The sequence below is a fragment of the Atractosteus spatula genome, chromosome 23 (genome assembly GCF_055471065.1).
Source record: "Atractosteus spatula isolate fAtrSpa1 chromosome 23, fAtrSpa1.hap1, whole genome shotgun sequence".
NCBI classification, from domain to species: domain Eukaryota; kingdom Metazoa; phylum Chordata; class Actinopteri; order Semionotiformes; family Lepisosteidae; genus Atractosteus; species Atractosteus spatula.
The window spans coordinates 195,888-220,354 of record NC_142728.1 but is presented as its reverse complement, the minus strand read 5'-3'; the positions used below and the strand labels follow the sequence as shown (position 1 = coordinate 220,354).

Below are 24,467 nucleotides of genomic sequence, written 5' to 3'. Positions count from 1 at the left end.
GGGATCTGGACATGTACTGTAACTAGAAGATTGTGGGTTCAAAGCTGAGGTGAGACACTGCTGTTTTACTCTTGTAGTGCACCTCAATTGATCCCATAAAACACCAGCAGCATAAAACAGGTGCAAATGCAAGTTGCTTTGGATGAAAGTTTCAGTTTTATATATAGTGTCAATATTATTACAAAGAATTGAAGACTTTAACCAGTCTTGTGCCAAGTCCTTTTTGTCTTATTAACTGTTTCTTCTTAAATGCAAAGTCTCTTCTGATAAATATGGCTCTCTAATGAAACACAGAACAAAAATGGATTGGACCCACCAAATTAAGGCAGTGATTTTTTTTAACTGATTATGTCAAATATATTTTCCACAAACAATCCCTTCTCTTAATCTCATTGTAAAATTGATTAATTAAGACCATGCTCAAGCTAGTCTTCATTTGACAAAATATCCTCAAAAAGAAATCCTTCTATGTAAGTGTATTACAGTAATGGGTAGTGAACTCAAAGAGCAGAGACATTAAAGCACACCGAAACCATTCTTAAAGCACTGTCGAATACAAAAAGGTGTGACAAAATATGCTGAAAAAGAGGGGCTATGTGACTTAATTTTCTAGTTGAGAGAATCAACAAACTTTTGTTTAAAATCCAATATATAGTGTCATTGTTCCTAATAATTCTAAACATCAGTTTGATTGTGTTTGATTTGGAGGCCATAATTATGAGGTGTTTCCTGAAACAGGGATACTGCGGCAAGGAGAGGATGAAAAACACTGAATTAAACTTTGTAAAGCCATGATAAATGATTGCAAATGTGGTGTCAGGTGTTAACACCACAGGAAAGCTGTGAAAGTTTGACAGAGTTCAATTTCAGAAGGGCTGTTCACAAGCATGTTTTGTATAAAGAAAAGTGAGGACAGCAAAGCTTGAATGGATGATTTGAGGTGATAAACTCCTTATGTCTGTTCGCTCTGTAGCTGGGTGTAAAAGACTCTCGCACACAGCTATGACACATCTGCTGTGTACCAATGCATTCGTTATTTCATTATACAGTGCAGTTTGCGTAAACTGAGGGCTTGCTAACCTTTTCTCAAAATCTGTCCTTCAAAATAAAAGTTTTAATTACAGTTACATTGCAATGTGCGTGTCTTCACCCCTAACAGATGATCAAAGAACTGAGCAGCAAATCCATAGATCTCAAGGAGAAGTGACAGCACAGGTTTGAGTTTTTCTGAGCTGAAGTGAAAGAAGACATCCAATCTTTCTATTCTTGTAGAATCTGCACATGCTGGTCAGTCATTCCCTGTACGTTACTTGGGAGCACATCCAGGTTTCACAAGAAATCATGTGACAGAATTCATTTTTGTTTCAGTCAAACAGGTGATTTTGCCTCATCTTAATTTACTCAGAAAAAAACACAAAGCCTTTTAGTCTTCGCTATCATCACAGATTGTTTTTGTAAGCTTTTTGTGATCGTTGACAGGGTTCATTGACAAACATTGACATGACATAAATTTCGTCAACAAGAACAACACCAAAGAACACGGGGTGTTGGAGGATGTTTATTGAGTATTTAGCTACAATGAGATTTGTTTTGATTCACTTCCTGTTGGGCTAGATCCCTGCTTGTTGAATGAGGATGCTGGGATCGCCATGGAGAGTGAGGAGATAACCAAGGGGGGGGGGGGGGGCTGCCAGGGATGTGAAAAGTTGGCATATGTGTATGATAAACACATAACTTTGAGAAATGATGTCAGGAATGAGTAAGATTTAAAACATCGGGGACAAAAGTGGTTTGGTCATCCCTCCTGAGCTTTATTTAAAAACTTCCATTTAAAAGGCTTATATTTGTGATGGTTGCTTTTTTAAATTTGAAAAAAAAAACTATACATGCTAATGTGCACATGAGAGGGGCTGATTTTACTAAAATAGATTCTACAGCTCACATTGCTCACATACTGTAGTCACACTGCTATTATAATGCAGAAATCAAAAGAGCTAAAATAAAGGAGGCAAAGACACCATAATATTTCACTATATAACAATTGTTTTTGTTTTTAAAGTGACACTTAAAGATGCTCAGAGTTTGATTGCACTGTAGGCATTCTTTTGACCACACTTTGTATATTGTAAAATAAAAAAGCATCCTTTTACAAATACTGCTGAAGAGACACTTCATATATTCTGTAGAGGACATTCATTGCGAAGGGGAGGTACTTAGTTACTGTATATCAATAAGGAACAGCCTTTGATGTGATGTTTGGATTTCAAACACATTTGTTCAAATGCCATATGTTTCTTTGCCCACATTCTGCAGGCAGAACTGGGAGTGAAAGGTATTTGACTCAGCCCTATAAGTCACTGCTTGTGCTCCCTAGGTGAGCATTTGTTGTTTCATCTGTCTGGTTTGAGATAGTTGTTAAAATCCTCGCTTGCCTCGGATTCACTTTCTATAAACATCAACCCCAATTTGAGCTGTCAGAAGTGGGTGGATGGCATGTACAACATTATGTCCTGTGAGGCAATGTTATTTTCATGTTGAAATACATTATTCATTTGCTAAATCTGGTTGGCTGGAAAGTATTGCCTTTTCATTTTATATTTTATCTATACAACACTCTAATAAGTACAGGAGGAAATTGAGTAGTGGTATATGCATACAAATAGGGAGAAAATGCATTTCAGCCCTATGCAGTCGCCAGTATTAATGGCATGATGTTTGGGCAGGGATTGAAATATTGTTTGACTACAATTAAATGTATCTGAAAAAAAATAAATTAGATTTATTGATTACCAAAAAGTGGTCTTACAAGATTTTAATGTAATATACCTTTTATTAAAAAAGGTCAATAAGTGCAGAACAAACAAGAAACAAACATGATCAAGTCAAAGAGGTGTTGGTTCACCATACACCATCTTCTACCACCTTTATATGACTGCTGGCATTGGACTTCAACCGCTGCATGTAGCCTAATTTCTCAGTGTTAGCGCAGTAGGATGGGTCCTGGAGACAGATAATTGGTAGCTGAGATACTACATCTAACAACCGTACATCAATCAAAACATTCAGAAAGCATTCTCCAAATACTGTATATCACCACAGTATCTCAGAACTTTCCATAAAACAGTCAACATACTGCCATGTGCCTGAAGCAATTACCTGGTTATTCAATACACACAGATCAGTAAAATGTTATGTCCATTGCAAAGGACTATTATAAAAGCACCCAAGAAAATGTCTATCAGAAACTGCAGAGAAACACAGGTAACTTACAAGGTAGGGCAATGTAAATCTTGCGTCTTCTTAAAAGGCTAATATGAAAACTAATATGTTTGTTAATGTGATCATCATTAATTTTATTTATACATTTTAAATTAGGTTACATTTTACAAATCATTGATTAATTTAAGAACATAAGACATTATGCAAATGAGAAATCATTAGACCTATCATCCTAAATGAGGTCTTACTATTGTGCTGTCGAATTTTAACATAACATTCCCTGATTTAGATGCTACATTTTTAGTTATACTGTATATGATCACATTCTGTATGTCATATTTGTTGTTTCTCAGCATGATATGAAAAACATCAGTGTCAGTATAAACACCTACTGTATGTCTTTCTCATAAGATGCTCCTAACTATGTGTTTTCCATTTTCCATTTGTAGTTTTTTAGGCTGCAATTGTCATTTTAACCTATTATTGTAAAACTGTAAGTTTTAAATGCAATACAGTCTATAAAGCTGAAAAAGTATTGCATGATATGCTGAAATGCCTGTACACTTGCAGGAGTATATGGGATTTTATAGCTCAGAGGCCTCTGTAAGTTTCACAGGGTATGCTGTCATCTTCTATGGGTGTGAAGTTATATTTGTGTCATCAATCCCACTTGATTTTTACACTTCTTTTATTTTTCAGACATTTACTATAGTTTGCAGTGCAACAAGCATGTTGTTATGACTTTTTAATCATTAATGTCTTCAGTGTTTATCATGAGCATGCCTCTCTTTACAATAGCATTAATCAACTAATCCATTAATAAAATGTAATTTGCACAAACATACTGTATCTAAAGTGCATATTCTTGAGTATTGCAAACTGTTGTTTTTCTTCATTAATGCTTTGTGATTCTCAGTTATGTTTTACATATTTATTACATTTTAATTGTATGGTGAATGCTTGATGAAGTCAAATAAAAAGGTAATGTGAAATAATTCTCAAATGGAGAAAAACACCAATATAAAAAGGGTTTGAAAGGAAAAAAAATCCAGATTTATTATTCCTTTGGCATTCTTCCTGGTGTTAAATCACAACGCTATACAAAACTGGTAATAGGTGTGTAAAATTTATTAGATCTATTTTCTGTCCAGTGTCAGCGCACACTAAGGATTCCAACTTACACATTTTACTGAGACAGTGAAGACATCATAATACCCTGGATGGACAACATTTAACAATGCCCTTTTCTCTTCTCATTGTCCTTTTGACAATGTTTAGTCTTCCTTTATCTTCTAGATTTTAGCTATTTGAGTTATCTTTCTAAAAAGTTATGTAAGGTGGGGGGGTTTTCAGTCCTTCAGACATTTAACAGATGAATGCTTATATACACTGTTCAGTATATGGATGTACAGTATTTGGAGATGGTAGTTTAGACTAGTTTCTCAATATATATTCTTTTTGCTTTTGCTTTGTCTGTTGTGCAGTTAATTAAAAACACTTAGCCTTGCCTCTGCAACAATCGGTAAATGAAACTGGCCCCACAGGCAAAAGCCCTGCTCTTTGGACCACCAAGGACACTCTGTCGTCCGTGGAGATGGCAATTTGTTGCATAGGATGGAAGCAGGCTCCTGAGGCTGTTGAGCAGAGCCACAATAACTCAAACACAGCTCTGACAGCTCCCTCTGGGGCCTCGGGAGCACGTTCAGCACAAGAAGCTGAACCAAGAGCAGGCTTACCTCTGCCTTGTGGCTTTCTAGAGAGAACTGTGACAGTTTGCCATCGACTGCAATGTCAGGCATCTCTCTTTTTTTACTCTTTTCAAGAACAACACAGTGGTATTTTAGGTAAATTCTGGTGAAGGTGAACTTTTCAGCTAGCATACCCACTGTCCATGGGTTTTCAAAGAGGAAAATTCAGTCTGACATTTTGAAAATTGAAAGTTAATAAATCAGACTATATTGACTAATGTTTTAGTCTTCTTTTGTTTTGGCCATTAATAACAAAATGACCTAAAACTCAGTTTCATAAAAATAAAAATATCTTGCCATGTGGCTGACTGCTTGTTCCTGCTTTCCTTATGTTGTTGTGACCTACAGTGCTGAAAGCAATCAATCAAATATGTTACCAGCAGTAACAATAGCTAATGTTACATCGGGGACTGATAAGCACAGATTATGGATTTCAGTGCAACACAAATTAAAGGAATTAGTCACTAAATGTGTATCTATGCTCAGTATGCTTTATAGACTACACTAAAGAAAATGCCAAATCTCTTAATCATTGTTTTCTTTTAACATTATCCAATAATTGTATTGCACAGGTTTCACACACAGTACTGTACATTTCTAAAGCTTGGGAGGATGTCAGATAGACAGCACAGAAATTAAAAGATATGAACATAAATGTTGTTTCTGTACTATGTGCTTTTCATTCAATGTGAATTTATTTTCTAGTCAATTGAGGGAAAATGTATGCTCTCAGTTAAAGATTTTTCCTGTTGTGCTGTAAACTTTTACAGTATATCCCCCTGGAGACAGCATACTGTATGTGTCAGGATATTTAAGCACCTCTTAAAGAAGGTACTAGGAAATTTTAAAGCAATGCACACAGTATAAAAAAAACTACCAAAACGCATCAGATGGCAACAGGTTTTGTAACTCCTCTTAGAAGTATCGTATTTATGAGTTTTTTCCCTTGTATTTTGTTTGGGGATTGTTAGGGATAAAAAGCATCCAGGTGGTTTGAAGCTGCTTATTTAATGCATGAGAATAATTTGATTAAAAATACCCCCCACCATCACTACACACAGATTTCTCACTGGTTTAGAACAGGCAGTAATTCACAGTGCCGTGAAGCTGTGGCAGTTTTTTTTACACCTCACTAATAACGCAGACTGAATCGGCCTGTCACTGTGCTGCTGCCTCTAGGAAGTGAGGGATTCGCCTACCCTTCTGTCAATAAATATAGGCCATCAGAGAGATCAGCAGCTGTACTTCATCAAGAAATATCTCACAGCGTCGCAGTCATTTTGGGCTCTGCTGACAATCAGGCTTCCAGGGATGGGAGAAAATATGAATAAAAGATTGCGATTTAAAAAAAGAAATCTTCATTGAGGTTCCCCTGTAGGATTGCTCTCTTCCTCTTTGGTGTTTCAATTGTATATTAAAAAGATTTATTTTCTTTTTACTTACCTACAGTTTTTTTCCCCACTCCTCTCTGAAACATGCTCATGACATGCTCTTTTGGCAGGGGAAGCAAGGCTACATGGAAACAAACAAGCACATTCATCACCCCACAATAAATAACCCAGTGAAAGGCATGTAAGTTCCTTGTGGCACATCAAGGTCCCCCACAGCCCTCTTTCAAAAGCCAATGAAACAGATTGCCAGAATACATTCAGTATTTTTTTTGTCTTGTTCTTAACTACAGTAGCTAATAATAAGTGTTCATAAAAACAAAAGGGTTGACAGCTGCCTACTTATCAACTTTATTGTTCCCCTACAGTGGTTTGTAAGCCCTGAAGGAAGTGAGTTTGAAATCCATTTTTTGCATATCAGCACAGACTTGAAATTAAGCATGAATGTTTTTTATCACAAATAGTTAGAGCTCACCTCTTACTTCTTTTAATATCCACCGATTCACTATTCAATACCATATCTTCCTCCTGCTTCATGCCTTTCTATCTGTGAGGACAGTGTTCAAATGCAATGTCTGTAAGCAACAAGCTGGGGCACTGGTTATGAACAAGAAAGAAGGATTGTCATACAAGGACAAAAGGTGCTTCTAATTGTAGGCATTAAGGACGTTTTTAAGCTCGTACAAGACTTAAACAAGGAAACAACATTCCATTTCAACACAGATGTATTTACTATACCACACAAAATTTCAGAATATTTCAACATAGAGCACATCATGCTCTATGTCTATTTCAACATAGAGCACATCATGCTAGTGTAAATTTTAAAAACTGACATCTCCGAAGCAAGGGGCTTCTGTCATAAACACAGGGAGATCTAAGAAAAACAGCAGAAAAATAATCAACACGTCACAGACGTATCACAATACTTTCTCCCAATTATATTTTCGAATCAAGAAAATAACACAATAGATATAACATTTTCCAGCCTTTATTTACTGCTCCATTCTTTTGCTGTAAGCCAATGTGCAGTGTACAGTAATCTTAATTTTCACTATGCACATTTCTTTTGCTCACTGCATTCTTCCAGTCTATTGCAGCTTATTATGATTTGTGCTGTGCTTGCCTATTGCTTAATTTGCTTGCTTATGCTTTAGTCTGCTGCCATTCAGTTTTATTATTCGTTCCCCTCTCTCATACCTTAATTGTTACAGTCAAGTACAATGTCTGTTCTTGTCAGGTTTGAGACATTCAGTGTCTTTCATTCCTTGTTTTTGATAGTTTTAATATTTCGCCCTATGTCATTCAAAGCTAAAAGCTGTACATCTTTTTATTTGTTTTTACCTCCTCATGCAGACATTCTGTGCGTGTGTTCCAAATGCATCTCAGCTCCAACACCACTGGTCAGACTTTGACACAGTGAGGCAAACTCCACAGGTAAGGGCTCATACTGGACGTCTGGCCATTCCATTAAAGTTGAAGGTCAAATGAATATCCAACGGCAAGGAGAGTTAAATAGCAAAACATTACTGTACTGTATATTGTCAGATTCCATGCTGTTCAGTATATTATTCTGTGTTGCATTTGCAAAAGGAAAGACTGTTCTAAGGAAGAGTTATGAAGCACGCAGCAATATGAGAATTAATCTTTTTCTAGAATTGAAACCATACAGTATGTATTGCATCTGAGGCAAATCTGAATTAAAGCATTAGTGCTCTGGTTGGCACAGTCTTATTTTATGCCACAGTAGAATGACGCAGTAACACTCACTAGTATAGCTGACCACAGTGGAGGGAATGCTGCAGTCCTCTGTAGCAACATGCCTTTGTTTTACTTTGAAAGCCATACATATTTACATTTTTATTAACCACAATATTTTGCCAAAAATGACATGGGATACAAAAACACACATGGAAAATGATGATAGTATTTAAATGCTGACCTTTAATCGGGCAGCTCGCCAGCTGATAGATTGTTGCTAAGGAGAAATGAATCCCCTAGTCTCACGAAAGTGTTTATTCATGGGAGAGAGCTCATGCCTAGACTGGATGGCTGGGATAATCATCCAAGTTTATTTGGCTGTGGCAGTACAGTCCAGGCATTTGTTTTTGCTCATTAAGACAAGGTCCAAATTATGTACTATAATTATGTTTTTATTTCTTTTCCAGAAAAGTATCTCTATATTTAGGATTAATATTGATGTATTTTTGTTTAACTCAGAGAAAGTGTGGGTGCACACAGTGGCCAGCTGTTACACAATAATTAAACAGATTCAGTTTGCATTATCTAATACATTTGATCACAGTTGTATCTAGGCTTAGTAGAGTACTTGGATTTCCATGTTTGAACGCTGGAGTGTGAAATAATTTTCCACAGACCAGTCATAGTCATGCATGTTTAGTCTATTGACAAACACTAAGTCGTGACAAGGGTTATCTGTATTGGTTAATGGCCTATAACAGATTAAACTGTGGGAGTGCTGGTTACCAAGCTATGTCTAGACAATGGATAGATCTATAAAGCCTTTGAAATTAGCATATAGATTTCACTTGTATGTCATCCAGTCATTGCTGTATCCCTGATCTGTGGAATTAATATGGGTATAGATCAAAGTTTGAAGTGCAATGATCCTGAATAAATCCATAAATATGTGCATAAACAGGACAAACATTTCAGCAAGACTATCCATGGCAGTAAATATATTTATTTTTACACCTAATCTTACCTGTAAAACAGTGAACGAAAATGTAATGGTAAACAGTTTTGAAGGATGAACAGTTCTGATAGGAGATTCAGGCCACAATTTTGTTTCAGTTCAACATCAGTTGACAGTTCTTAAAAAATCAAAGTGCTTGAGCTGAGTTTTCACTCAGTAATGGGGTGCTGATCTTCTTCAAGCTAATAACATTTTATGTGACACATGTTAATCTTTGGACTTGCCCTGACCAAATTCAATATAGCTTCATTTCTGGAGATTGAATAAAAAGTAGAAAAGATATTTGCCACTTAGTATGCCCCTTTTAACATCTTACTCTGGCACCCAGAATGTGTTAAAGCTGTTTTTAAATGTTGTCTCTACTCATTCATGCACATGATTGGAATCAAGCAATAGTAGGACGAAATAAAGGTGTTAAAGATGCCAAAAAGATCTACACTCCTGTCACAGAGAGATCCTGACTGATTACAATTCAGTCCCCTTCTGATTTCTTCTATACCATTTACTGAGGTTTAAAATGGGCTTCTTGGTTGGAGTTATTAGGGATTGCAGTTTGATATCTCAATAGATCTCAGGACAAGGGAAGCAGACAGAACGAAATGCCACCCCATCCATTACTGTGTTTCTGCTCATTTCTTTTCACAATGCTCTGGGCTAGCTAGATTTTGGCAAGAATAAATTTGGATGTGCTTTTCAGCATGATTGCTACCGTGTTTCTTCCAGGACAATTCAGAGAGAGAAAGAGGCGAAAAATGATAATTTCAACATGCAGGAGGTTTTGTTTCTTTATTGTAACAAATAGATTGGGGACCACTTTCTCTTTCAGCACATTAACTAGTAGGCTGGAATCTTTCTGCACATTAATTATCTTGTGATAAATATGTCTTGGCTTGATTAAGGGGCTGTAGGGCACAAAAAAGAGAACTTGACTTACTGGCCATATTGCTGCCTTAATTTTGTGCTGTGGCACCTGATGACACATACAATATGAAACAGGTCAGATGCTGTTAGACAGGACAGCGCTAATGAGCCGTGTACAGTGCCGCATTCTCCCTGTCCTTAAAGAACAGCCTCACCCAGAATCTGAAAAATGAATTAACATTGCTAATTACAATGTGGCACCATGCAGTGAAACAGTGAAACTCATTAAAACACTGGCTTTGATTTTTTCTTCTTTTTTGAATTTTTGCTTTGAGATCGTTTTTTTTCGTATGAGTGTGATCCCTCAGACGTAAAGCCTCTGAATAATTTCCTCGCAAACTTAATTAACAATGGCACTTGCAAACGAATGTCACTGAATAAACAGTAAGAATACAACAGGGATACATTTTTTTTCTCTCTGTTCACGCCTGAATTTACCTAGAGGGTCTGGTGTCTGTACTAGGAGTGGATAGGGTCTATGACAAAACGTTTTTTTTTTTTTGGCGCTCAGACTGTTGAAACGTGAAGATATCGAAGAAAATGTGATAGAAAATAATGAAAATCATAAGCTGCTGTACGTACTGTTCTAATAACGCTATATAATTTGCATTTTCAATTCCTTTCCAAATTCCACATTCAGAACATGTTGCGTTTAATACCGTGCGAAGTGTCCACCTACTGTAACTGCGATCGTATGCTGTAGTGTGTGTGATCGAAACTGAAACGGGGGTTAGATCGGGCAGTAGAAGAGAACTCGTGTAGACGGTGCTGATTGAATTGCAATTGTTTAATGTGTTAAACATGAAGACTGCAAAAATGGTCTCATATGGTTGTATGCACTGGCTCTATTTTAATTACTCTAGTTTCTTATCTACAGTATCTTGCAGGTTGTATCCCTAAATGTGATTTTATTGTTCTTTTGCTCATATTTATTGAAATGACTAAACCCACCTTTTTACACAGTATATCGTTTATATATACAGTATATATTGTTTGGACTAAAAAGAAAAACAAATTTCATATCAGTTTTGGAGTTATCGCGTTTGTGCCAGAAGACTGCAGTGTGGAAGACTAGTTATATTCTGTATTCGGCATTCATGAATATTTAGGATGTGAGGTATTCATGAACATCCACTACATAATGCCGCTGTGATTTACCCTCTGGCAGTGGTCTCCAAATTGGAATTAAAATGTTATGTCACTGACGCTTTAGATGCAGCAAGGTTGTTTTTTTAAAGGTCTCTCTGGTGATATTTGTGGGAAAGAACTGGAAGTACTGAAAAAGTCTGAATGTATAAAAATCTGAAACAGAATAATAGTTGAGCGTGTGTTTTTTTTCCTCACAACCTAGACAGAATATTAACCAGCGGCAAATAAGAGGAAATGAAGGACCTCGCACGGGAAACGATGAAAGAGCTCCCCTGCCAAACATCTGTAGCTCTAGTGATTTATCTTTTTCTCAGTGCTGTTTGCATTCCAGTTCAGACAGTCGGGTTTTGTTACCTGTTAGCTTTACAATTGATATTTTATTTTGATTGGTAGAGCTGATATCTAAATGTGCAGTCTACTGTGATTTCCTGTTGTTTTGTAATAAATTTCCCTGAAGCGAGCATGTGTTCATGAACTTTTCCACTTTTCTGTGAATGATTTGCTTTTTTTCTACATGGATTAATGAAGAAGAGCCACTTTTGATACAGTGTTACTCTTTCATTCCACTTCTGTGATAATTGTTATATTTGGGAATTATATCTTCTAAACATGCATCAGTGCTAAACCTCTAAAGACCTTCAGATTACGGGTAGGAATCTGAGTGGTCATTAATTGACTATGACCAGGATTTCCCATGATCCACTGCACTGGTATTGCTAGAGTTTGTAGGTTCAAGTTCAGATTATTCTCTGCTTTCAGTGCTACAGCATCCTCTCAGGTTCGTCAGGCCCCTGTGAGGAAGCAATGCTGTTGTCCCAAGCCTTCCCTCTACTGTGAACAAGAGTGAAAAGAAGCACTTGGCCTCACTTTGCAGATTCTGTTTTCATTGTGTTCAACGTTTCAACATCTTATCATGTTCTGGTGGGAATGGTGCAGCAGTGAGGCAACTTGCTTAACAACTGATGATTCAAGTGTGTGGGGGTGTCAAAAAAAAAGAAATAATTGACAATGTATTATTGTGATTTATGAATCTGGAAAGAGATGCATGTACTGAGTGTTCTTGTAATTTTTCATTTAAATATTTTTAAATATATATTTTCCTCTGCATTCATAATTCTTTTTTTTCAGTGTAACACATTGCTTTCACTTTTTAACTGGGTAGCAATATATATAAAAAGTGAAACAAATGAAAGACAATCTGAAGAAAAACACTGAAAGTGTATAACTTCTTTTCCTGCAGGCTGTGCTGTGAATATCGGGGCTTGTATTGCTACAGTAAATAGTTAAAGGAATGGAATAAATGATGTAGCCAGGAGCTAAAGTATTTTAATAGTATTTTAAAGTGAAGCCTACTCTCTCCCCCAAAGCAGTAATAAAAGCACACAAAGTAGGCCATTAGTGGCCCATTAAAGTTGTAAAAATTGCGGATGTACTGATTTGCATATTAATTAATGCATACTACACAAATACACACTCACACACCCCATTGCACATGTAAGAATATTAACTGAAGGAGCTTTAAAAACTAATAGTGGACCTCAGAAGCCATACCATAAATTAAAGCCCAAAGTATGGCTAAAAATAACAAAATGGCATCATGCTCACATTAATGGCCTATAATCACATTGCATTTATCAGTATTTAAAATATTTTTTAGTCTTTTTTAATGCACTTTTTGTAAAACTAGACAGTATAATGAGAGTAATAACCATCTCCGGTGTCTTATAGCCTCCTGTGAAATTCCACATGCAGAATAATTTTTAAAGAAAACATCTAGAGAATGAGAACTTTATGAACCAGGTTGCTCACTAAGAGTAAAAGTGAAAAAAAAGGGGACAATGCACGTGTGAACCATTGAAGTTACTAATTTCTTTGCATTTAAGCCTAATTTTGAAGTTTTAGTTCAAGTATTTTTTATTTGAGGGCAGCAGCGCAGTGTAGTGGGAAAGGTCATCTGCAGTCCGCATGCTGTGGTGCCTCACCCCAGTACTGCAGTCCACCACGCTGTGCAAGTGGAGACCAGCACGAGTTTTAACCAGGCAACCCACACAGCATGTGGACAATTGTGGGAAACGTGAATCTGCTAACTTTTAGTACAACACCTCAAGAGGTCTACGTGTCTAGCTTGAAAATGTGGCTTGTCTATTGTTCGTTAGTTACAGCGCATGGATCTGACAGACCTGAAACCAAATGAAATACAAATGCTTTATTACAGTGACTTAATTAAACGTTCCTCTGGTTTGAGATCACTTAGTCCGCTCTTCTTTTCAGAAACATATTACATACTTGATTATGGTTGGTCGTTTTCCGACTGGGTTTCTATTAGGATCATCCACAGCAGCAACAGAATTTGCTGTAGGGAGTTTTGCGCTCACATTAGAACATGCTGATTATATTTATGTTGTGTTGCACATGAGGGGGGCCCTGGTGGCTTCAGGGCCCTAGGCAGTCGCCTAGTTCGCCTGCGCCCACGGCCGGCCCTGGATGAACAGGCTATACTTTGGCCTGATGAGCCCCTGTGGTACAGACTTTACTTTTTTTTATCTTGTTCTGATAATGACAAAGTTTGTTCAGTGGAATATCTTTAGAGTGATTTATATCTTACTGTACCTCTCTGCTCCTTTTCCAGAGAATGAGCTGTGGCTATCTTCTCTGCACCATCCTGCTCTTCGTGGCCGTGCTCCTTGCTGTCACGGTGACGGGGACCATCTTGTTTATGAACCACTACCATGCGCCGGTGACGGACGGCCCACCTCTCATCAGTACCAACCAGGAGGAGGGCAATGCCTTGGTGACCGTGGAGAAGGCAGATGGCTCCCGGATAAACATCTTTATTGACCCCAACTGCCCAGACTACAACAGCAACTTCCTGCGGCTTGAAGGGGTGCAGACGTCCTTGCTGCACTCCCTCACGGATCACGATTCGGATCTGAAGACGGTGAAGGGTCAGGACCGGGCGCTGCTGGTGAACCTGGCGGAGGAGATGGCCAAGCTGTCAGCACACGCAGGGCAACTTAAAATGGATTACGAGGCCCTGCGGAGAGGGCAGGGCAGCCTGGGGCAGGAGCTAAACACTTTGCAGACAGAGCAAGGGAGGCTGATTCAGGTAAATCTCTCAAAGTTCAAAGTGGGGATCCTCCTCTTGGATGGTGGGGTGTTTGTTGGTCTGAGATCCCAGACTGGTAGATGGCTTGGGCCCTTGAGGTTAGAATGCAATAAACAAAAGAGGAAAAAAAAGACAATATTGCTTTCAAAACTAAACGAACATTTTGTTCTTCACTACTGTGTTTCTTGATGATAAGCCACTCAGTATTATTGCAACTGCTTCCTGACATACAGGATCTGACAAATCTCAGCCAGTTCATTACCTGAAGGTTTGTAACACAACAGAGGTAAAATGGTACCTGGCCAAAATCAGTGTTAAAATTTACAGGTAGTTGAAGAAAAAAGGGACACAAATAAAGTTATTTTTAGTTTTTAAAGAATTTCTGTTTGACTTGATAAAAAAACAATAAGGGAAGTCCCATTTGAGACAATAATTGTTTAAAGATCAGGGTCATATTAATTGTTTTTTTTAACACAAAATGAAATGGATAAAAACGTCAACTGCATTAAGTATTAATGTTTTCATATAACATATTTTGCTGAAAAAAACGGGTTGAACGGCCCATGATTCAGTACCAAAAAAAAATTAAAGAATTCCACAATATTAATTTAATTCAATATTAAGTCCAGGTAGATTTTTTAGTACAATGATATTGTTCTGTTTGAAATAAGGATTTTCTCTGAATCAAACCTTGTATTCTAAATTATAACAACATATATATATATACATACAGTATATGATTTAGCATTTTTATTTAAATGCTAATAACTCAAAAGGTCACTTATACAGTGATGTGCAGCCCTCAAATGGTTTATTAAATTGATTTGCAGTATTTCTGCTACTATTCCTTTTTAAAATTTTACTACAGTAATTATCTGAAGTGTGCTCTGGGAACTAAATGCATGGTTAGAATACGCTGAGAAACAGCATCCCTGTTTGTTGAAATCAGTGCACTTTACTGATCTCTACAGTATTTAATTTTAGAGCACTTTTATTTCTAGTCAAACTTGTATGCAGTGCTTCACAGAGAATCTCTGGCAAAAAGTTAGACTTTAGTTACACTAGAGATTAAAAACCTATCTTCTATTTTGTCTCCTTACAAAATATTTAATCTTCTGTTTTCTTGTTCTCAAGAAGATAACATCTCAAAGTTCGCTGTACACAATTGGCTGTCACATTGCACACTCTCAGCAGGGTCTCCTATTCCTCAGAAAGAAGGGAGAGCAAAACAAGTTACAGTAATTGCCATTACAATCACCAGACTCCTTTTCTTGGGCTGAAACTTTGGAGACAGCTTCAGCTCAGGCATTTCTATCTTGCCGCTCCCCTCTGTCTATGTAGATAGACTGCGAATTTGCAACTATTGTCAGTATTTGGTGTTTGGTTTTCATCACATCTCTTGTTCAGAAGGGAATGACTGACTAAAACCGTTTTACCAATTGGAAAATTTGTACAGCATATTAGATATATGCTACTTGTGTGTTCGAAAAAATAAAGACCATTCATAAATATAGTGATACAAGTAACTGACCTGATATAATTTTTTGGATTCCTTCACTATAAACAGTATATAGCTGTATCATAAATCATGCCTTCCAAGGGTTCACGTGTTTCCTGATATCTTTCTGGTAAAGGCTTTTGGGTTCCAATTTTAGTTACAACTATGTGACATGTTGGGCACGTTAGTTTCTGGTTCCAGAGAAGGACCACACAGGCAAGGCAAGATTTGTAATTCACCATTAAAATTCTGCACATGTAATGTGTGCTGTGGTCATGTTCTGGGACATGTGTTGCCCAATCCTTGACTCACCAAACAGAGCAGATTCGCAAGACCCCATAGCATTGTCAGCTGTGGCATCTTGCACAAGCAAGGTAAGATGGCATTCCTGCATTTGTATTACATACAGTATACTATCTTAACCCTCTTTTGGCAAAGCAATGGGTACAAAATACTAAGTGAAAATCACATTTGTGGGTTGAGATCCTTATAAAGTAGAAGATACCCCTCCTAATGTACTCAGAAGCTCCACATAAGCACATGTTTCTCAGCATGTGAGAAACCTGTAGACAGGAGAACAAAAAAGCCAAAGTCTGTACAATTAACAACCTCAAAAACGTATCTACCAGTGAGGAATAACAGGAACCTCTTGATTAATGTAGTTATAGAAAGAATAGGAATATACAGTATGTGCAGGTTGTTGCAGTCACTGTTATTTCTTTTACGGGACAGCTTCTCTTTACAGGTCCCAGTAGAGAAAGGGAATGATATATTTCTCGGCTAGCACATAAGGCATTTAGAAACAGCCCGACAAGCTTCTTTCTGGTTTGAGAGGAAAGAACGTACTCATACTTGAGATACACTGCTCCAAAAAATGATAACCTCTGTAGTACATGCACTGAGGAAAGGAATAGAAGACGTAGTGAGTTAATACATAGTACAGGTGAGATAATGATGCTGTAAATATGAATTTAGTTTTTCAAGATGGATGGCTGCCAACAAATAAAATGTATGTGATCAAAAAATAACTCTTTCCAAAACCGTGCACTACTTCTTATTTCCAGTGACATGATGCAGCCACTAAATACCAGCAATTTTACATTTCCTCTGCTGTCCAGGCACTGTCATTGTAGAGTGACAATTACCAGAAAACTTATTTTCATTGCAGTGTTCCCCAGGTATTAATATTGCCACAATGTATAGAAATTTCAATTCACAGAAGATTATTATATTTTCATTAAAAGCTAGGTATTTAGCATAGCTGTCAAGTCAAATAAAAATAAAACAATATTTGGTCACATTTCTGTCAGGTACTGTGCTATCCAATAGTCAGCTAATGGGTTAAAATTTTGCCCTCTGTTACTTTTTCTGCTTAAATATGTGAAGGAGCAAAGTTGACTAGTAGATGGAGCTAACATGAGCAACCCAGGACATAGTGCAAAACTACGTGCTGTCTATTGCAGACCTCTGGTAAATTCATCAGATGAAAGAATACAAGGAACAAAAGCAAATGCAATGATTAAAAACAGTATCCCCTTCAAAATGCAGTTAGAGGAGACTCACCTATTCCTGCTTTATAAAAAAGGCACACACATAAGATCAGGATACATCTTAGTAGCCTTTCCCAGAACACATTAATCATTTTTTTCTTGTTCTAGGGCAAATTCCTAGCATATATTTTAAAAGCCAGAATAAAACTATTAATGTTCCAGACCGATGACAGCTACAGTACTTTATCACTTACTGTAAATATATGTACAGTACAGTCACATGCACAAATGTAGCTATTGAAATCTCACAGGGAGCTGCAAATGATAAGATATTTCTCCTTCAAGTTGTCCTCAGAATAAAATCTGGATTTTTAGATCCTGTGTCCCATTTGTGGTTACAAAGTCTTATTTTATACAGTATGGGCTTTGCAAAATTTGTGTAGTGTTATATACAGTAACTACATCACATCTTGCTTTTTCTTTCTCTGCTCTTAGACCATTACATTCTGTGAAGTAAAGCAACACAAGAAACACCACAGCAAACATTAGCATGAGAATGGCCTTATTAAAAAGAGTTAATTACACTGTTCCTCCAATTGTACCATTGCATTCAACTAGGTGAGCAAATCCACTATAAAAACCTGTTGCTTAACCAAGCTTTACTTTCCAAAGTTATTTAAAAAATGAACATCACTGGCTCATTTCTTTTCCCATAAATGACCTGGCCACTGCTGTCTGCAATCTGAGCTCTTCAGCAGTCCTAAAAAAGGATTGTTTTATATAAACTGGTAATGTACTGTAGTGCCATGCAAGTTCTCAAATATTAAAATTATAAATAGATTATTTACTTTTAAGTGCTTTAACAGTACTTTCTGAGAAGCTATCTAAGCTTACTTTTGATTGTCTGAATAATTAGAATGAAATTAATTTGAATCTCTCTTTATTTACAGTCAACAAAAATATAATGCACATTTTTCATCTTAGTAGCCTTTCCCAGAACACATTAATCATTTTTTTCTTGTTCTAGGGCAAATTCCTAGCATATATTTTAAAAGCCAGAATAAAACTATTAATGTTCCAGACTGATGGTAAAAGGAATGTAATTGATTATAAACATTGCAATGTTTATTACAACAGTAAATGTGAGATGCACTTTGATGAATGAGTACAGCAGCATCAACATTTATAAGAGGCAGAAAAACTTTGCAAAAACAACAGACATAGCATCCTAAATCATTGACATTCTTGAGCAGATATACAGTAACATTCCTGCAACAATTATTTAGAAACTGTTCTCACTTCACACAATCCTCAAATCAAACACCAGGACAAAAGCATTGGCACTGAGAATGTCATAGCTGCAGGTGAGACCATTGAAATCACAGTTTTCTGTAATTTCCTGCTGATTTTTATACTGAACACCAGCTGAAAAGCTTTCATGAAATTAGTGTTTGCCTGTGAGCTCACCACTGAATAAGGATCTATGTGGCTTTATTCACTGTTTCCTGAAAGAGGGCAATGTAATAAAAATAGCTAATTTAAGTTGAGAAAGGAAAGAGAAATAGATTTAATAGCATGTGACAAAATTCATGGGCACAAAGGCAGATGATATGCTGTGCATGTTTCTGACATTCTGCTATAGCACTGCTTGACAGGGCAGTCTTCTCCCACTACCAGGATTCCTTGAGATTGTTCCAGTATGAAACTAAAAAGTGTCTGCAGGTGCAACTGCCTCTTCCTTCAGCTCAGGAAGTGCAGGGATGTCTGCTGCAATCTTCGTCACCCCAAGGCGCTGCAGTACTTTAAACTTCCAGAAACAGTGGTTTCTGTCATTTCACTGTGATTGCCACAGTTCATTGGTGTGAACTGTCATTACAATTCTAATGTGAAAGGCAGAAAAAAAGTTGCAACACATTATCAGGAGAAAACCTTCATGGCTTTTGTCTTATTAATTCAATACTTTCCTTTGAGCAGGTGGAAGGTAAGAGAAACACTTTAGCCTCAGGGTTGCCAGAGATGGCTTTTTGCCTCACACGTTGCTGGGGGCTAGCTGATCCTTCACAAACACTGACTGCTCTGCCTTTCCAGGTCTGTCCCATAGCCTTTTCATCGCTGGCTGCTGTGCCCAAGAGCAACAAAGCTTGTATTTCTATTTTGACATTATATTATTATAATCTAGGTTATATTATTACCTATGCCAACACCAGCAAAATGAAATGCCATTTTATTTACAAATAACTTGTTGTAATGATTCAGCAGTTTCCATATGACATGTGACTGCTGCAGGATCATGGCAATACAGCATCAGAATGTGGCCAGACCTGACATTTGAATTTAGTGACATATCTCTTAAATCGTCCTGTAAACTGTAAAGCCAAAACAAGTTTCAGGCACTCTTAAAGGCTGTCCCCTTGCACATTCCTCAGGATTAAGGAGAAAAGTGTCATCGCGGCATTTCTAAATGATGAATTTGCTCATTGTTAAAAAATGTTCATGTGCAGTTTGCAAGATCTGAATTGTGTAGCATCCAAGATACAAAGAATTTAACACAGAATTTAAAAAGATACTTGTAGTCAATAAATTAATCTGCCTCAAAACAAAATGAAAAGTAATTTCTTCATTTCATTGTTTTTACAACATATTCATATTTCAGTTCACTAGTTCAATCATGATGAAAAGCAGTATTTATGCTTTGGACATTGTTGCAGGTTAAGAAAATCAAATAAGGGAAAATGTGTGCCTGATAGGTCTACTGAGGCCTCTTTTTTCAGTAATGCCGCCATAGCAACACTTATTAAACATAATGAGCCCTGTCACAAGTGTAAAGCACTCCAGCACTAGAAATCCACTGTGATTTTCCTTCCATCTGAACTCTTAAACTTCTTAATTGAACTTCTCATTCACTTAACACGGACCAGTTTTAACACTTTTTCAGCTGTTAAGTGGTTGATTGTTAAAATGACCTATAGCATAAATCTTGCTGGATTATAGCGCTCAAGATCCAAAATTGTGTAGCTCTGACCGAGACCACTGTTTACAAATTAAAGCGCACTTACGAAACCCCAAAAAAGGATTGAACTTTAATGTTTAGTTTTTAATCTTTTTGCAGCTGCTGTCAGAAAGTCAGATCAACATGGTGAAGGTGGTGAACTCAGTGAGCGATGCGCTGAACTCCATGCAGAAAGAACAGGGTGGTATTAAGACCCGCCTCAAAGCGGACCTCCAGAGAGCGCCTACCAGAGGAACCCGGCCTAGAGGTTGTGCCAACGGTAAGAGACAGTTTAGAGTTTCTTTATGGAACAGCAGGCGCCCATGATTATGCTCTTTGAGCCACTCCACACAAGTGCACTATGCTCTGAAACAGGTCAGGCTAAACACAGTTAGAGAGCTACGGTACATATTTCCTTTTACAGAAGTTTTATTATTGTTATGTCAAATGACCCAGTGATGTTTTTACATGGTCCAGTCCAAACATACTCATGAGCTCCATCTACAAGAACACAATGGAACCAGAAATGGTGTTCCCTTGTTATCTGTCTTTTTAGCTTTATGGGCAATTCAAAGCTTACCTAGTTCAGAGAGAGGAATGTTTTATTAAAGATTTCTTTTAAACACCTGATGAATTCCTGCATGTTTTTTGATCATGCACCATGCTTTGAGGTTTCTGCCAGTATCCAGAGTTTAAATATACAGAGATTGATATGATGGCCTGTTTCTGTACCTAACTACCTTATATTTCCAATTTGAGATGGCATCTGAATTTTTTAAATCTTATATAATGGAGCTTCTGCCTGTGCAGCAGTAAGGAGAAACAAAATTCCTTTCTCCAATTTCAATAACACAGTCAGGCATTAATTTCCTTGCCAATAATTTCACTCATGTACAGTATACAGTAAATTTTCTGGTAGCACATAGCCACTCAGTAGAACTTTAGCAAAGTAAATCCTGTAAACTTAATAGATGCCTCAGGAAAGTGTGCTTTTTGTGCTGTTCTGGACTTTTACACATTCACTGCGCCAGAATACATCACTCATTTAGTATTCTGACTATGATCTTTTGACCTCTGCAGGCATAAATTACCTGCTGGCCCACCAACATCTTAAGACTGCCTACATGTCTATCCTTGAGTCTGTGTACATAATATACCTCCCTCCAAGGCCTGCTTATCTTTTATATTCTACTTCTTTCTCAACTTCAAGATTTGCCCCCTCGGCTTTACTCAGGCAATCCCCTTACAGTCTAGTTAAAGCCTGGCGAGCTGGAATTCGTCTTAATCAAGAGAGGAGACAAGCCCAGCCTCAACACACAGCTGACACCCAATGACAAGTGTGGCCAGTCGAGCAAGCCCTGCTTTGGCTCTGACTCTTTTAAATTGAATGGTATTTTCAAAATAGCGCGTTTCCCTGGCTCATCCCCGTCGGACACAATCAACAGCCTTGGCAATTAACAAGCCCTCTTTAATTAGATGCCCTTGTGCACGCGTCTGTCCCCAGGCTCCCGTCCGAGAGACTGCAGTGACATTTACATGAGTGGACAGAGGGAAGATGGCATCTACTCAGTGTTCCCCACTCATTACCCTGCGGGCTTCCAGGTTTTCTGTGACATGACAACAGACGGAGGAGGATGGACGGTAAGCAGTCCAGATCTGTGATTTGATTTGTTTACAAAAATTGCTTCTCTTTATCATGCAAATGTAGAATCTGTTAAAATTACGTGGCTTCCAAGCGTTTTAAGTACATTCTCTAGAATTCTGCAAATTCTCTCTTTAATAATGTCAACTAAAATGTGTTTTCCTCTTTCACTCAACACCTGACTTGAGAAGTTGTTTCAGAATTGCTTGACTGATGGATGTTTTTTTAAGTAACCTTTTAAGTCTTTGCAGGTAGCAGTATGTTGTCCTTCATGCAGCCTGTAAATAGAAATGTATTTATGATAAGACATATCATAAATATATATATATAGTATAGTATGTCAGTTACAGTAACTGTTCTCTATGATTTTTTTTCCAATTCAATGGTTTTTTTCATTGAAATATTTAAGTAATTTGTCTTGAATTGAATTAACAAATAAATATACTACTAAAAACATTAATACTAAGAGCATTATAAAATGGTATATGTTAAACAGTTAGACATTTCTTACTCATTTTTGACTCCCTGTCAAAATATGGATATTAAAATATATGAATAAATATATTAAAAATATAAATATTAAATATGGATATTATCCACATAAAATGTGGATATTCATTCTGCTGAACAGATAAGTGTATAAGCAGGATGACAGGCAGAACATCAGTTTTTTTTAGAAGATGGTTTATTTGTCTCTTGTGAAAAATCACAAGGGTAGCAGCAACTAGAAATCATGTTCAAGCCACGAGCAGGTTTTTGTAATTCTGTATTTAATGATTTTATAATAAGTCTTTAATTTAAGTCCAAAGGAATGATAGTGTCCTTGTAGAAAGAATTTCTGAAGAGTGTAAGCTTGGGTTTATGGATCTGCAAAACAGTAGTTGGTTTAATCATTCTGATATGACAATAATCCAAATGTAATTGGTGCACCACACAATTGCCTTATTAATTTATGTAAATGAGTCATATATATTTAAAATAGTAGTGGCTTACAGAAAATAGTTTCTATTTATCGTGTTGTGGTAAGTGAGGTACTGTATAACTACTTGTAAAGAAAGTGTTTTCTACTTTAAAAAGGCTTTTAAGCGAACCTCATGTGTCACAATAAACTGAGCTCCTAGTTGTACAGTACAACATCTTTCTCATTTGTTGTTGTGTCCTGCAGAAAATAAGACAAATGCTGTCCTTGCTCAGTATTGGGCCAAACGTAAAGAACTATTGTAGCGACAGCAATTACAGAAACAAAAAAAATAGAAGTTAATGGAGAGCTATGTTCTCTTAACAAGCTCTGTTGATTTGAATTTCTTGTAAAGGTCACAAAGAATGATACCTTTTTTGGGAAAGAAATAGGTTTAAGAGCCAAAACTGTCTTATTTCAGATACCATACATGGCAACAGAAGCCCTTTCTTCTGAAGAAATATTATAAACCAGATTTACAGGCACTGGGGGATGAAGACTTAGACTAGACTTTTCTGTGTTATACAGTATGAGATATACTGTACAGTAGATACATGTAAAAAGAGGAACAATGTTACAATAATGCAGTCCACCGGTAAACCTCATTTAGAATAATATGTTGTTCAAGCCAGCACATTTTGACATGGTGCTTGTCCTATTTAAGGATACTGGAAATACTTAAAATAAGATTAAGGATGAGTGGATTTAATCAAAGTAATCAAAACCCTGAAATATATTAATTAAATCCACTTTAAATGGTTAGACTAAACCAGAAAGGAAACAGAGAGCAATGAGATATAAGATACAATGAGAGCATTGTGCTTTTCAGTTTGAAAACAGGAGGCAGTTCTGTTCTTTGTAAGACAGAGAGTTGTTGGCATCATGAGCAGTCTACTTTAAATTATTTTTAAGGACTTTTTTTTATTTCCCCCCAACACAATAAAAATAATACATATTTTTTAAAATGTATATTTGTTTAAATAAAAGCCCAATACAGAATGAAAGTGCAAAACAATGCTGGTGACACAGCAAAGAGAAAAAAGAAATCAGAGAAGAGATGAGCAAGAGGCATTAGACAGGGAGAAGGGAGGTGTTCAGATGATGAGTAAAAGATGAGGCTGTTAAAATAGAAATTGAAAGGCTGCAGGACTAAACCGAATGTATTAATTATTAATTTATGACCTATGCTAAATGTTCATAATCTTTATTATTTGAAAAAAATGTAATCTCCTTGACCCTTTTGGGGATGTGAGACAGTGCATTTCCAATTAAAATGAATAAACCACTGGGTGACCGAGAAGCACATGGCCATTTAACTTCTTTGCTTATCTTCTGCTGCTACAATTTGACTTCATGGTTCATGGCGTACTTGAGCTGTGACTGTTGTTCTTTGATCAGTATTAGCATGTTATTACTATAGGCAATGATGTATTTCTTAATTAATTTATGCATTGATTAAAGAGAAATAAATTGGGGTAGACATAGGCTAGTGTTTTAGAATGTAGCCTTTTAATGGAAATGTACAGTAACTGAATCCCTTAAGACATTTTTAAAAACAAATACTGTCAATGCTATAAATACCCCAACTAATATCGCATATCAATTTAGCCTTGGTTATGGGACAATAAAGCATATGATTTGGG

General features: G+C 36.8%; 1 protein-coding gene across 1 annotated transcript in view; it reads left to right on the top strand.

Annotated features, from left to right (window-relative positions):
* The window catches only part of fibcd1a (fibrinogen C domain containing 1a), a 100,346-nt gene that overhangs the window by 19,885 nt on the left and 55,994 nt on the right, over positions 1-24,467 (top strand). The window contains exons 2-4 of the mRNA XM_088940743.1: positions 13,771-14,247; positions 20,345-20,504; positions 21,729-21,865. Of these exons, the coding sequence (XP_088796869.1) occupies positions 13,771-14,247; positions 20,345-20,504; positions 21,729-21,865 (774 nt within the window). The remainder of the gene's footprint in view (positions 1-13,770; positions 14,248-20,344; positions 20,505-21,728; positions 21,866-24,467) is intronic.